The 14,257-nt window shown below is 42.2% G+C and overlaps 4 protein-coding genes across 5 annotated transcripts in view; all 4 read left to right on the forward strand.

The window, feature by feature from the left end:
• Positions 1-1,342: 1,342 nt before the first annotated feature.
• Positions 1,343-4,976, forward strand: LOC6497096 (angiotensin-converting enzyme). Of its 2 annotated transcripts, XM_001962728.3 has the most exons (8): positions 1,343-1,448; positions 2,387-2,446; positions 2,514-3,060; positions 3,404-3,767; positions 3,826-4,392; positions 4,457-4,597; positions 4,656-4,828; positions 4,891-4,976. In XM_001962728.3, exons 2-8 carry the CDS (start codon positions 2,408-2,410, stop codon positions 4,905-4,907), a joined length of 1,848 nt encoding a protein of 615 aa, XP_001962764.1. In that variant the 5' UTR covers positions 1,343-1,448; positions 2,387-2,407; the 3' UTR covers positions 4,908-4,976. The 2 variants fall into 2 exon arrangements, with proteins under 2 accessions (XP_001962764.1, XP_032311431.1); XM_032455540.2 differs by lacking the exon at positions 1,343-1,448 and having other exon boundaries at positions 2,305-2,446.
• Positions 4,977-5,074: 98 nt separating this feature from the next.
• LOC6497097 (angiotensin-converting enzyme) lies at positions 5,075-7,614 on the forward strand. Its single transcript, XM_001962727.4, has 4 exons — positions 5,075-5,396; positions 5,449-6,398; positions 6,467-7,027; positions 7,086-7,614. Exons 1-4 carry the CDS (start codon positions 5,256-5,258, stop codon positions 7,390-7,392), a joined length of 1,959 nt encoding a protein of 652 aa, XP_001962763.3. The 5' UTR covers positions 5,075-5,255; the 3' UTR covers positions 7,393-7,614.
• A 124-nt stretch (positions 7,615-7,738) lies between these two features.
• Positions 7,739-8,338, forward strand: LOC6502418 (acylphosphatase-1). Its single transcript, XM_001962726.4, has one exon. The coding sequence runs from the start codon at positions 7,867-7,869 to the stop codon at positions 8,215-8,217; it is 351 nt and encodes a 116-aa protein (XP_001962762.1). The 5' UTR covers positions 7,739-7,866; the 3' UTR covers positions 8,218-8,338.
• Positions 8,339-10,324: 1,986 nt separating this feature from the next.
• The window catches only part of LOC6497098 (angiotensin-converting enzyme), a 43,312-nt gene continuing 39,379 nt past the window's right edge, over positions 10,325-14,257 (forward strand). Inside the window, exons 1-5 of the mRNA XM_001962725.4 lie at positions 10,325-10,874; positions 10,959-11,465; positions 11,911-12,069; positions 12,130-12,370; positions 12,426-13,150. Of these exons, the coding sequence (XP_001962761.3) occupies positions 10,638-10,874; positions 10,959-11,465; positions 11,911-12,069; positions 12,130-12,370; positions 12,426-13,150 (1,869 nt within the window). The 5' untranslated portion in view covers positions 10,325-10,637. The remainder of the gene's footprint in view (positions 10,875-10,958; positions 11,466-11,910; positions 12,070-12,129; positions 12,371-12,425; positions 13,151-14,257) is intronic.

Raw genomic sequence — 14,257 nt, forward strand, 5'->3', positions numbered from 1 at the left:
CCACATGCACGTTCAGACCCCGGAGCCCACTCCGGCGTATGAGCTATTTTTAAACGATTCTCTAAGATATTTCTTACAAGTATTATAACATTTTATTTACCTTACTTTGATAAGAGTGAAGTCCTTTTTGGATATTTCTTGCAAGCCGCTTTTTTCTTTCAGTCAGAATATTTCAATCTGAATATTTCCTCCATAACAGTGCTGTAAAACGCACTTACTTGTCATAACGACTATAATCGATATAAATCGATAACGATTGGGGGGGATTGGCGCATTATTTGAATTGTCGACCGTTTCACAGTTTTTAAACAAACAAACTTAAAACAAATAAGGATAGTTCATTAACCCAAGATATTTATTATCAATTAGCAGGCAAATGTAACACGGAAAGTACATTAGCCTCCTAATTGGCTCGGTGGCTTTGCATTTGAGCTTATTTTTTCAACAATAAAAGGAGATTTGTGGATATGTATTTATTTTTGGTTTGAAAATGATCGCCTTGTCATCTTTCTTTTATGGAGTACCTTCAAAATTTGCTAATGAAGCCGCCAACTAAGAAATGTGTCAGGCATATTAATGATCCCATCGTCGGCTTAGTAGCGTTTCTACCTGACTGAGAATCAAATCCCTACATATCAAGTTGGCTTAAATTTGAGCGCATTAAGGGGGGAATAGAGTTAACATGTTTAAAAAAAGTTAACATTTTTATAAATTATAAACAAAATACTAAATCGTTAGTCAATTGTGCATATAAATTGTATTCATAAGTTTACTTAATAAATACAAAAAAAATACACTTTCTAAATAATTACTTCATAATTTTTTTTTTTAATTTAAGCTTAGGTTTAAAGTATTAGGCGATCATAAAAAATTTTTATTTTTTAAGCCTTGTTCCCCCCTTAAAATAAATAATGCTCGGGTTTATCTGACACTTCTCTCGGCACGCTGAGCCCGACGTCCGATTAGCTATGGTCACGTCGCGAGCCGATCGGCCCTCTTTTTGGTACACTAAGAAAAAATATAAAATTGAATTAAAATTATTAACCAGTTTCTTCATAGTTGTGATCTACATACAGTAAAGGTCGATTTAAAACCCACAAAGTCAATTTAAATAGATAGAAACCGTTTAATGGAATTATCATTATATAAGAAACTTTATTTAGATTTATTTATGTGGCATATAAATTATATTTAAGTACATAATATTACGATTGAATAACAATTTTGTATTTATTTTGAAAAAATGCATTACCTTTGAATAATTAAAAATGGAAAAAAAAAACGGCGGCATTGAAGAATACTCTCAGTGTGCTTAGTACTGACTATAAAACGCACGCATTTAAACGCAAACATTTTCAGTTTTAGTTGAGCTCGCCGGCGGGTCGGTCGATTTAAAATTATTCCAGAGACCTTGTCGGACTTTCCATCGCAGTTAATAGATACGAATAGTAAGTTTCTCTTTCGGTGCCTCATTAGAACTTGAAGATCTTGGATCAAGCCATTCCCCCCGGCTCGCAATTAGCGAACTTACGAATAGCCTTTGTTTAATTAAAATTTTAATTGCTTCTTGCAATAAATTATGATGTAATTAGTCGGTAACTGTTATTGCCTTTTATTGGTTTATTGACTGGTATAGTTCGAATTCAATTTCACCCGTCTCATAATCCTGTGGTAATCTTATCTGCCTCAGCTTATACACGGCTTGGATCCATAATATTTACCGACAGTCATCCCACTGGACATGGTTATAAATTTTGGAACACTATTTGGGAGCAGTCATCCGATCTTATCGGGAATATTTATGATCCTGATACGGATATTTGTGTATAGGCTTTTTCAGGGCAGTTCGTTACATATGCAATTTGAAACCTTAGTTGCACATGCCCCGTTGATAAAATTGTCATTAGGCCCTAATTTCCTATATAATTATCTGTGGAAAAGTAATTTGAAGAGCCATTCTAATAACATCCTGTGCAGTGCAACTCTATAATAGGAATACAATTTGTTTCAAAATTACAGTCTCAATTGGCAACTTACGTCTAGAGTATTTTTTATGCGCTTGAAATTGATTTTGTAATTGATTACGACGATCGAATCAATTATTAGTTCTTATCTGTTTTTGGGTCTGAAAGTTCTCTGGGAACATTCATACAATATAAGTAGGTGCTTCACTTTCACTTGAGACAAATATGGTATAGTATATATCAAGTGTTTGATCTGACCCCGAAAGTCAACCCAAGCCGGGGCACATGTATTAATCAATTATCTGAGAGCGCCTTTCTCGGCTCCCCATAGCATTAAAATTAGTCAGAGACGTCATCGGGCTCGCATCACAGAATGTCGTAAAACTTATCAAAATTCAAAAATGTTCAACATCAATTTCTAGGCGAGAAAGTCGGAGCACAAAATGAAGCTGTTACTGGTAGCCTTTCTGGCTATGCTGGCGGTGAGTTTGTGGACCTCTGTGTGGTGTTCAAGAACCGGTTTATAATTTTTTGTATACCAATTTTTAGGTGTCGCACGCCTTGGTCAAGGAGGAGATCCAGGCCAAGGAATACCTGGAGAACCTGAACAAGGAGCTGGCCAAGCGAACCAATGTAGAGACTGAGGCCGCCTGGGCCTACGCCTCCAACATCAACGATGAGAACGAGAAGAAAAAGAACGAGATCTCCGCCGAGTTGGCCAAGTTCATGAAGGAGGTGGCCAGCGATGTCAAAAAGTTCCAGTGGCGCAGCTATCAGTCTGATGACCTCAAGCGCCAGTTCAAGTCCCTCACCAAGCTAGGCTATGCCGCCCTCCCAGAGGCGGACTATGCCGAATTCCTGGAGACCGTTTCCGCCATGGAGTCTAACTATGCTAAGGTTAAGGTCTGCGACTACAAGGACGCCACCAAGTGCGACCTGGCCCTGGAGCCGGAGATCGAGGAGGTGATCAGCAAGAGTCGCGACGCCGAGGAGCTCAAGTACTACTGGAGAGAGTTCTACGACAAGGCCGGCACTGCTGTGCGGTCTCAATTCGAGCGATATATCGAACTCAATACCAAGGCGGCTCATCTGAACAGTAAGTTTTTTACAAATATTTTTTAGTTTTCAGTAAAGGTATAACTATGATTTAAGACTTTTTTGTTTCAACTAACTATTCATTTTAATGGCTTTGTTTTTAAAGTTTTAAAGGGAATAAGTAATAAGTTGAAGAAATTATAAATATTATTTATAGAATACTATTTATTTTTATTTAGTTCATACGTGTATACAATTAGTTTTTTTTTGGCTCGTAGACATCAAGGTCAGACCTTTTCATATTTTAATCTTAGTTGAGCATTTAACGTTGGTCTGTTTCCATAATTGAAGTACAGTACAGTAATTATAAATATTACAACTAATACTAATGTTTTTCTCTGCAGACTTTACCTCCGGCGCAGAGTCCTGGTTGGATGAGTACGAAGACGATACGTTTGAAAAACAGCTGGAAGATATCTTTGCCGAAATTCGTCCTCTGTATGAGCAGATCCATGGCTATGTGCGTTCCCGCTTGCGCAAGTTCTACGGAGATCAGGTGGTGTCCGAAACTGGACCTATTCCCATGCACCTTTTGGGCAACATGTGGGCCCAGCAGTGGTCCGAAATCGCCGACATTGTGTCGCCATTCCCCGACAAGCCCCTGGTTGATGTGAGTGACGAGATGGAAAAGCAGGGATACACTCCTCTGAAGATGTTCCAAATGGGCGATGACTTCTTTACCTCCATGAACCTCACTAAACTGCCGCAGTAAATTTATTGACTACTGAAAAGTATAGTGCTATTACTGAGTTCCTCCTCCTTTCAGGGACTTCTGGGACAAGTCGATCATCGAGAAGCCCTCTGATGGACGTGACCTCATTTGCCATGCCAGCGCCTGGGACTTTTATCTCACTGACGACGTGCGCATCAAGCAGTGCACCCGTGTGACCCAGGATCAGCTCTTCACCGTCCACCACGAGCTGGGTCACATTCAGTATTTCCTACAGTATCAGCATCTGCCATTCGTCTATCGCACCGGTGCCAACCCAGGCTTCCATGAGGCCGTCGGCGATGTACTTTCTCTTTCCGTCTCTACGCCCAAGCATCTGGAGAAGATTGGCCTCCTGAAGAACTATGTCAGCGATGAGGAGGCCCGCATCAACCAGTTGTTCCTCACTGCCCTGGACAAGATTGTGTTCTTGCCCTTCGCCTTCACCATGGACAAGTACCGCTGGTCGTTGTTCCGCGGCGAAGTGGACAAGGCCAACTGGAACTGTGCCTTCTGGAAGTTGAGGGAGGAGTACTCCGGTATTGAGCCACCAGTGGTGCGCTCCGAGAAGGACTTCGATGCCCCAGCCAAATATCACGTATCCGCGGACGTCGAGTACCTGAGGTTGGTATTCATTCAAATGGATCAATGGTCAAAAGGATTTATATTGTTTTCTTGATATTTGCAGATACCTAGTTTCCTTCATCATCCAGTTCCAGTTCTACAAATCGGCCTGTATCAAGGCTGGACAGTACGATGCCACCAACCCTGAACTGCCTCTGGACAACTGCGACATCTATGGCAGTGCTGCAGCTGGCGCAGCTTTCCAGTAAGTCTGAGAAGTAATATTCCACTTAATTATCTAATTTTCTATCATACAACCTTAGCAATATGCTTTCGTTGGGAGCCTCTAAGCCTTGGCCCGATGCACTGGAGGCCTTCAACGGAGAACGCGTCATGAGCGGCAAGGCGATTGCCGAATATTTTGAGCCCCTGCGCGTGTGGCTGGAGGCGGACAACATCAAGAACAATGTCCACATTGGCTGGACTGCTTCAGATAGTAAGTCACTATAATTTTAATAATAATTGCATTTTAATTATTAATTGATTTCCTCTTTTCAGAATGTGTTGCTTCTTAACTGGCTATGCTATTTTGTTTTATACAGTTCATTGCCTAATAAAGTTTTACAATGTCTTTCTACCTTCTACCTACCTCTACCTTTAATCCTGATGGGGTTTTCTGTTGATTTTTGTAGTTTTCCCCCAGAATCTGGAACTAAAAAACATAGTTGTGGGTGAAAATTATAGTTAAAACAAGTCTAAATGAATAAAAAATAGCTTAGAGCGGGTATAGTGGGAAAAATTAACGAGTCCAACAGAGCCAGTGTAGAGTAGTTAAGTTGGGTAAACACGTTGTGGTGCCGGCAAGTGGGGCACATTATAATTACAAATAACCACCGGCTCGATTCGGTGACCATGGAGTGTCGATGGCCCGAGCCAGTTGCCTTATGGAGCTGCGCAAGTGCAGAACGTTTGCACGGTTTGGAGAAATAGTGCCGGGAATTTCAATGAACCCACTAATTGAGTTGCGAAAGTGTGGGAATATGTGGCTGTGCTTAGGGGTTTTGGTGAGAAAAACCTTTTCATAAAAGTGATAACTTTTAAAGAGTTCCTTTTTAGTTATTGGTAGGCCTGTCACAGGCTATTAATCCTTTACCTGATCCAGTTTTTGAAACATTTCTAAATGAAACAAACCAACAACTTGCTGTCATCTATGATCAGGCTGTTCTGGCTCAGTTGCTGAGTGAACTGCGTGGTCCCAATGACCTGGTGGCCCTCTTAGAGATCGAAGTCACTGATGAGAAGCTTCTAAAGTTCGTTCGAATCCTAACAACGCGAAAGGCCAAGTTCAAGCGGCTCGGACTGGGAGATGCGCTTCAAAAAAGACAGCTCGCTAAGTTTCCACAACTGGGCTATGAGGCCCTGCCCTCCAGGGATTTGGATCGTGTCTATGCTCTGGCCTCCAAACTGAGTGATAATTACAAAAATGTAAACCTGTGTGCTTATAGGCAACCGAGTAATTGTTCTTTGAAACTCATACCAGATATACAGTCCATAGTTCAAGCTAGTCGCGATTTGGAGGAGATCGAATATTACTGGTTCGAGTGGCGGAATCGAACTGGTCTGGCCACCCGGCCGCAGTTCGTAGCCTTCATGGATCTTTACAAGAAGACAGCCCAGTTGAATGGATATCCTCGGGCGGAGGACTACTGGTTTCGATCTTTGGAATTGGAGGCCAAGGACTCTATGGCCCTTCTCGATCACATAATGCATGGATTGCGGCCTCTGTTCCTTCAATTCCATGCCCATGTTCGAGGCTCACTGAGGAAGATGCATGGAGAGCATTTGGTGCCCAGGAACAGGCCGTATCCCCAGCATTTGGCTGAGGTTTTTATAGGCAATGCCTTTAGGCGGGTTGAGGCGGAATGGTACATGGACTTACCTTCTCCTCTCACCGGTCTGCTAAACATCACCCAGGAGATGCATCGTCAAGGGCTGACCACCACTCAAAGGATTTTTTGGAATGTGGCCGAGTACTTTAGAGGTTTGGGTTTTCCATTGTTGGAAAGGTGAGTAGAACAATTGTCTGGAAAAGGTGTCTATCAGGCTGCTTTTATGTACATTACTTTTATCTCAGCTCTCTTTGGAACTTCGCGCAACCAGTATCCTTTGGGGATGATGATCGTTGTTGGCATAAAGCCTGGCGATACTATGCTTTGCCGAGGATGAATTTCACCTACTGTCCTTTAAAAGATGAAGAGCGTTTCTTCAACATGTTCGAGGCCCAAAGCGATGTCCACTTTTATCGGTCTGCTTCAGTTCAACCAACATTGTTTCAGGAGGAGCCATTCCCAAACTTCAGTGATGCCATCGGAAAGTGTTTCTCTTTGGCAGCCAGTTCACCGCGCTATCTTCAGAAACTAGGACTGATCAGAGAAAAGAAATGGAAAGAGCTTCCGGCTCGTCTGAATCGGCTTTATATTCTGGGACTGAGAACTATATTCCTTCTTCCAGTCTTTTATGTCCTCGATCGGTATCGTGTGGAAGTGCTGAGTGGTCACATCGCAGCAGATGACAACGAAGCCTACTGGAGATTCACGGAATACTATACGGGAGCAAGAGCCCCCACGAAAAGGACCAACGAGCAGTTTGACGTGCCAGCCAAGCTCTTGATGGAAGTGGACGACCAATATGCAAGGTGAAATAGTTTCAAAATGACTCGGAACTATAATAACTAAAATCATAATTCATTTCAGTCACTTTCTGAGCATCGTCCTTCAATTCCAGTTGCTCAAAAAGTTCTGCATTCAATCAGGACAGTTCGAAAGGGACAATCCCAGAAAACCATTGGATCTGTGTGATCTCTCCGATCATCGGGAAGTTGGTGGTGTGCTCAAGAAGGCCATGTCCTTGGGCTCCTCGGTCCACTATAGAGAAGTGTTGCGAGAATTGGTGGGGGAGCCAGAGATCAGTGTAGATGGGTTGCTGACTTACTTCCAGCCCTTTCATGATTGGTTGCAGCAAGAGAATTTAAAAAATGGTCTAGAAGTAGGCTGGATTTGAGAGGATTGGAATCATTTGGTTTTTCTTTCTGTTATAATAAAAATTAATCTCAGAGATATTCTATGTTTTTTACTTAATATTCTATCAAAAATATAATACATAACTTGACACATAATGCTTTTAAATTTGGTATTACATGGAGAATCTACAAGTGAGAGGTAAACACAAATCAAGCTACTCCTAAATGTATGCTAGAGGTACTTCAAAAATATCTTTAATAAATCGCACTTAAAAATATGTTGTACAAATTTTATTTAGTGACTGAAATTACTTTAAAATCTGTCTTAAAACTTTATCTTTTAATGGTGATTAGGATGTTTTGTTAAAAATAAACCTGATTTCATTTTATTTTAAGTCAAATTGTAGGTTTGTTCATTTTCTACTTGTGGTTTTCAGTTACCCATCTTCAAACAAAATTCAAAATTTGGTGTTTGTGTTTTTGTTTAATTTGGAACGACCCTCCCGCCATCCGCCATGGCGGCCGACGGTGTTTATTCGTGCGAGTTTGAAGTTTTTGGTAAGGTGCAAGGAGTCTACTTTCGTCGGCACGCCATGAGGAAGGCGAAGACCCTGGGCCTCCGCGGATGGTGCATGAATACGGAGAGAGGCACGGTGAGGGGATATATTGAAGGTCGACCCGCAGAGATGAATGTCATGAAGGAGTGGCTGAAGAACACCGGGAGCCCACTCTCCAACATCGAGAAAGTGAAGTTCACTAGTGAGCGGCGACGGCAAAGATATGGATTTACCAATTTTCACATCAGGCCCGATGCCACGTCCGACCCTGCCGGAGTTACAGACCCAGAGAGGAGGGCGCATCATTAGAAATGACAGCACATACATAGGAGAAGTCCTATCACGGAACCCAAACAATGTCAGAAAATGCCAACAAAAAATTCTAAAAAAAACAATATATTCAAAAAAGCTACCTAACACCAGGTAGACCCAAAATGATTTTTAATTTTGTTCCACTTTGATTTAGTTTCATTTCTTAAACAAACAAAGGAAGCAGATTTATAATTAAAACATTTCCTATTAGAAATATATAAATACATTTCGCCCTAATGATGATTAACTTGTGCAAAGAGCTCGGCATTGTCTAGCTTTAATTGCCGGAAAGAATCTAAAACAAATGCAAAACATAAGCGAGTACTATAATTAAAATGCACTTGATTATGATGACTCTCGGAGGCTCTTCGCTCTATAGTCGAATAGCCTCATATTATAGTCGAACAAATAGCTGTAGTTGGGAATAAATATAAAAATTATTGGCGGTACGTGCTTAATGTGCGTCATGCTAAGTGGTCGGTGCCTTGCCGCCGTATTGACTTACACAAGCCATCCACTCGTGTAAATTAATTACTTACGGGCACTGGGCGCTATTTTCCCACGGTTCTTACAGGGCCAGAACTTGTGTGTGATCAGGTATTTCTATATAGAACTGTCTACAGCTTGACCTTGGCTCTTAATTAGCGCTATACCCGAAATATACTTATAATTTTTTTTAGGGATATACAAGCAGCGAACCAAATCATAAATTTTGCAAATATTTATGAGCTCATTTCCGAGGTAGATAGACTTCACAGATCCCAATCTAATTATAGTCTGAATCACATATCTTTCGTATATTCTGTTTACTCTCGTTTGTGTGGCAATCAAGCCATCAATCAGCGTGCCAAGTCATTCAATTCATTTGCTCGGCCAGTCATGACACACAAGTCAGCACCTGAGAGGATAGTTTTCTCCCCATGTCCCCTTATCTTGAGCATCTCCAGCGATCGTTCCCTAGTCATGAGTCAACCTTTTCATGTGACTCTGGGTCACCATTGCACATTCCATCAGCGAGGGTGTAACGCTCCCGACCTAACACCTTGCATTTTAATGGCAAATTTCCTAGTCGTGAAAATTGTTATTATAATAAGAAAATTCGATTCAGGTGAATCATGTAAGTTAAGCAACAAAGAGTTGAGAAAGCAAAACATATTCTTAATTCTTATTGTGTTAAAGTCATTTTCCCCAGAAAGCTTCTGAAATATTTCAAGTTTACCGGCTTGTGGAAAAAATATTTACATGCCCAACTGCATCCAAGTCACAACACATTAGTTTCTGGCCATTAACCTGAGTTGAAACAGTGATTTGCACTTGCCGCCAGGTGGAACGCATTGGTTGCAGCTACGTAAATTACACCTGTTTGACTCCAAGCTGTAGTCAACACAGTGTCCACATTTCGCTGGGTCAAGATCGGCAGCAAACATGCCACAAATGCGGGTGGATGCTGAATGAATCGCAAAATATGTGTGGAGCGCATGCGCAGCATTAGCTGTGCTGTGTAGATAATATATTTTAAGCTAATTGTTAATAAGTTTTTCTCTATTATTGTGCTGTTATTTTTAAATAATTTTCATCTACTAATTGCTGTAATTTTTATTAACTTTTAGTTTTCATTTTGAGTGAGTTGTAACCGCAGCAGTCCACTCAAATGTCGTTTACTTTCGCACAGTCAACTATTATTATGCGGTTGAGTTTTTGTCTGATAAGTCCACAACAACACACAAGTGTATGGTGGTGTACTTGTATGTGGGGGCACCCTTACCCTCCCTTATAATAGCCAACATGCATGTCAAACACATTTACATACAAATCTGCTCACACATTCGAGTGTCCCCCCATTGTTGTTCCCAAGCTTTTGGATGATTCGCTGGTTGTGGTGTACTTTTTGTTTTTGTTCCCCTAGTACCGACATCAATTGAGTCCCAGTGCTAATTGCGATTATCTCACACGAATATACAAAATATATATACAGATACGTACATCACAGACGACGACGCCAACAGCGACGTTAGCTGCAACTGAGATAGCGACTGCGTTCAAATTTGAATTCATTTTCGAGTTGGGAAAAAAGTGGCAAGTAATTTCGAAAAAATATTCTTACTGTCTAGTCAGTAGGGTTTTAGACGTGTTACCGGACGTTACGTGGGTGGTGCAAAGTGCTGCAACTGCGAAATCGGAATAAGTGTCTTACAAGTGAAAGTGAAACCTGAAAAGTGAATGAAAAAGGTGGATACTATCTCCTTACGATCACTTCGAGTTCTAACCGAAAATTATTTTCAACCCAATCCATCTTGTGTGCTAAAGTGGTCTCAGTACCTTGCAATTAAGATACTTAATTGCTGTGAAAGAGCTAACAAGCGTTGCTGTCAGCAGCGACCTTGGCAGTGTGGAATATAGATCTTAAGATAAATATAATGCAAAGTGCTTCGGTTCTGGTCTGGCTTTGCCTCAGTCTCAGCTTAAGTTGGGCCGATCCCCAACTTAACCTGCCCACCCCCCGTCCAGAGGTCTTCTACAACGGCTATACCCCGAATGTGGCCACCACGCCCGCCCAACTGCGAGCGGATCGGGATCGAGACCAGCGGTACGGACCGCCCTATTCCGATGAGGGTGGTGGGGCCAATGTCGACGATGGACTGGACGACTTTAGGGTTAGTGTTGGCAGAAATGAAGAATGTTTTTCAAAGCCAAGAGCATAGCCAAGTGTCCCTAATCTTTGCCCATCCCACTTTCAGTTCGGTCAGACCAATGACGAGCGCCAAAGGCTCGGTTATGCGTATCCTTCCCCGCGAGTCAACTTCAGTGACACTCCCTTCAGCGGGGACCGCTATTCGAACCACAATTATGGCCCAGTTTCAAGCACCACGGATCGTGCTTTTGGAAATGATCCCAACTTAAAAGGGCGCCTTTCGGACGGACCCTATCCCACCCAAGGAGACCGAAACTTCAATCCCAACGACCAATACAACTACAATAACAATCCAAATGTGGAATTTGTGGGCGTCAACAACCGGAATCGGTTCGAAAACCCCTTCCTTTCTAATCAGGACCGATTCAACTTGAACCAGGGATACTTGGAGCGCCAGAGGTATCAACAGGACCGTCGCTACCAACAGGAGCTGGAAAAGCTGCGCACCTTGCTCGTGGAGTCCGACCAGAAAGGATCCCTAGAGTGCACTGCCAACGTGGCCGCCCAGTGGAACTTCGAGACGAATGTCAACGATTTTACCCAAACGGAAGCGGTGAGTGACTGTTTTGGCCACTGTTTTGGCCAAATGAAAAAAAACATTCGTTTTCGTCCATCATGTAATTGTGGTTATGAGGCACGCGATCTTTGCAATGGTGGTGGAGAATTTTCTCATGGCCTACGATCGCAGTTTTCTTACACACACGCACACACTCGGCTTAGTCAGAAAAGTCGAGTTCTCAAGGTCGAAGCGCCTTGTCAGATTCCCAGGCAGACATGCCAATGTCAAAGCGCTGTAGATATACAGATTTTCCGAGCTGACATACGAGTATCTTGATGTTTTTCGGAATATTCGGTGATGGAAGGTGGATGTATAAGAGCGCCTTATGTTTTAAGAAATCACTGATCACGGAGTCTAAAAAATTTAAATGATTTTAAATATTTATAATAATTTTATTCTACTAAAAAATTGTTATATTCTTTTTATTTTATTGTCGTAGCTCAATGCCCAGCAGCGTTATGTAGAATTTCAACGTATTACTGCCGAACAATCTAAACGAATTAACAAAGATCTCATTTTCGATCGTCGCCTCTACCGACAACTGATGTTGCAATCTGAAGTGGGGCCTAATGCTCTGCCCCTGGATGTTTTAGACAGGGTAAGGGATATAATAATTATTATATTATACTTTACAACATCACTATGTTCTGTCCTGTAGTACAATCGTCTGCTTAATGAGATGTTGTTCCTGTACAACAGCGCCAGCATTTGTGCTTACCAGCAGCCATTTCAATGCGACCTTCACTACATACCCCACTTGAAAGACATCATGGCCAAGAGCAGGGATTGGGATGAGTTGCAGCACACGTGGGTGGAGTTCCACAGAAAGGCGGGCCGTGGCATGCGTGATAGTTACGAGCAGTTGATTGACGTGATGCAGGAGGTGGCCTATGTAAACAGTAAGTGAGGTATCCTTGAAATTTTCTTCAAATATAAAATATATTTTTCTTCAAGATGTTACCAATGGCGGAGAATATTGGTATTTGGCCTATGAGTCCGGCAACTTCCGCCAGGACATGGACATTGTATGGGAACAGATACGTCCGCTTTACGAGAGCCTACACGCATATGTGCGGCGGAAGCTGAGGGATTATTACGGCCCGGATCGGATCAACCGGATAGCTCCGATTCCCTCCCATATTCTTGGCAACATGTATGGCCAGTCGTGGTCAAATGCGCTGGACATTTTGATACCCTATCCGGGACGCAAATTGATCGACGTCACACCTCGTATGGTGGAGCAGGGTTATACACCACTTTTGATGTTCCAGCTGGCAGAGGAGTTCTTCACCTCGATCAACATGTCCGCAGTGGGACCGGAGTTTTATCGAAACTCCGTCCTGGAGCAACCATTGGATCGGAGGGTTCTGTGCGAGCCCTCCGCCTGGGACTTTTGCAATCGCCACGATTTCCGTGTCAAGATCTGCACGGACATCAATCAGAGGAGTCTGATCAGCGTGCACCATGAAATGGCTCACATTCAGTATTTCCTGCAGTACCGACACCTCCCCAAGATATTCCGGAACGGCGCCAATCCTGCCTTCCACCAAGCCGTGGGCGATGCCATCGCTCTGTCCGTTTCAACTCCTCGGCACTTACAAACACTCGGTTTGCTACAAAGATCCCTGGATGAATCTAGTTACGATATCAACTATCTTTTCACCATGGCAATTGATAAGGTAAGTGTTCAGCATTAAAATAGATAAGCTACAAGGCTTGATTTAATGAACATAATAATGTGGCTCGATGTTCCACCGCAAGGGGAAACTTATTGAGTTCTGAAAAACCAAAAATTGTGTTGATTTTTGTTAAATTTCCTGGTGGGTCGCCTTCCAAAATCGTAAAAGATGCATGAAAGGATAATATGGCCCCCGGCGATAGCTATATCTTGGCCAATTTCCATCCAATGCTTGAGCGGAATACCTTACACGAATGGTAGTTTGATTCTCCACCATTATGCATCAAAATCTAAGAACAAAATATTTTTTAGATTTTTTGTTAAATTTCCTGGGGGGTCCTGGGGGGCCCTTCCAAAATCGTGAAAGATGCATGGAAGGACAATATGGCCCCCAGCGATGGCTATATCTTGGCCAATTTCCATCTGATTCTTGAGCGGAATACCTTAAACGAATGGTAGATTGATTCTCCACCATTCTGCATCAAAATCTAAGAACAAAATATTTTTTCGATTTTTTGTCAAATTTCCTGGGGGGTCCCCTTCCAAAATCGTGAAAGATGCATGGAAGGACAATATGGCCCCCGGCGATGGCTATATCTTGGCCAATTTCCATCCGATTCTTGAGCGGAATACCTTAAACGAATGGTAGATTGATTCTCCACCATTCTGCATCAAAATCTAAGAACAAAATATTTTTTCGATTTTTTGTCAAATTTCCTGGGGGGTCCCCTTCCAAAATCGTGAAAGATGCATTGAAGGACAATATGGTCCCCGGCGATGGCTATATCTTGGCCAATTTCCATCCGATTCTTGAGCGGAATACCTTAAACGAATGGTAGATTGATTCTCCACCATTCTGCATCAAAATCTAAGAACAAAATATTTTTTCGATTTTTTGTCAAATTTCCTGGGGGGTCCCCTTCCAAAATCGTGAAAGATGCATTGAAGGACAATATGGCCCCCAGCGTTGGCTATATCTTGGCCAATTTCCATCCGATTCTTGAGCGGAATACCTTAAACGAATGGTAGATTGATTCTCCACCATTCTGCATCAAAATCTAAGAACAAAATATTTTTTCGATTTTTTGTCAAATTTCCTGGGGGGTCC

The sequence above is a fragment of the Drosophila ananassae genome, chromosome 3R (assembly GCF_017639315.1).
Source record: "Drosophila ananassae strain 14024-0371.13 chromosome 3R, ASM1763931v2, whole genome shotgun sequence".
Classification (NCBI taxonomy): domain Eukaryota; kingdom Metazoa; phylum Arthropoda; class Insecta; order Diptera; family Drosophilidae; genus Drosophila; species Drosophila ananassae.

Coding starts and splice junctions, on each gene's coding strand:
- LOC6497096 (XM_001962728.3), top strand. CDS start 2,408: ATGAAGCTGTTACTGGTAGCCTTTCTGGCTATGCTGGCG. Junction 3,061..3,403: donor CAAGGCGGCTCATCTGAACA/GTAAGTTTTTTA, acceptor TTTTCTCTGCAG/ACTTTACCTCCGGCGCAGAG. Junction 4,598..4,655: donor GCAGCTGGCGCAGCTTTCCA/GTAAGTCTGAGA, acceptor ATACAACCTTAG/CAATATGCTTTCGTTGGGAG.
- LOC6497097 (XM_001962727.4), top strand. CDS start 5,256: ATGGCCCGAGCCAGTTGCCTTATGGAGCTGCGCAAGTGCAGAACGTTT. Junction 5,397..5,448: donor GGCTGTGCTTAGGGGTTTTG/GTGAGAAAAACC, acceptor GTTCCTTTTTAG/TTATTGGTAGGCCTGTCACA. Junction 6,399..6,466: donor GGTTTTCCATTGTTGGAAAG/GTGAGTAGAACA, acceptor CTTTTATCTCAG/CTCTCTTTGGAACTTCGCGC.
- LOC6502418 (XM_001962726.4), top strand. CDS start 7,867: ATGGCGGCCGACGGTGTTTATTCGTGCGAGTTTGAAGTTTTTGGTAAG.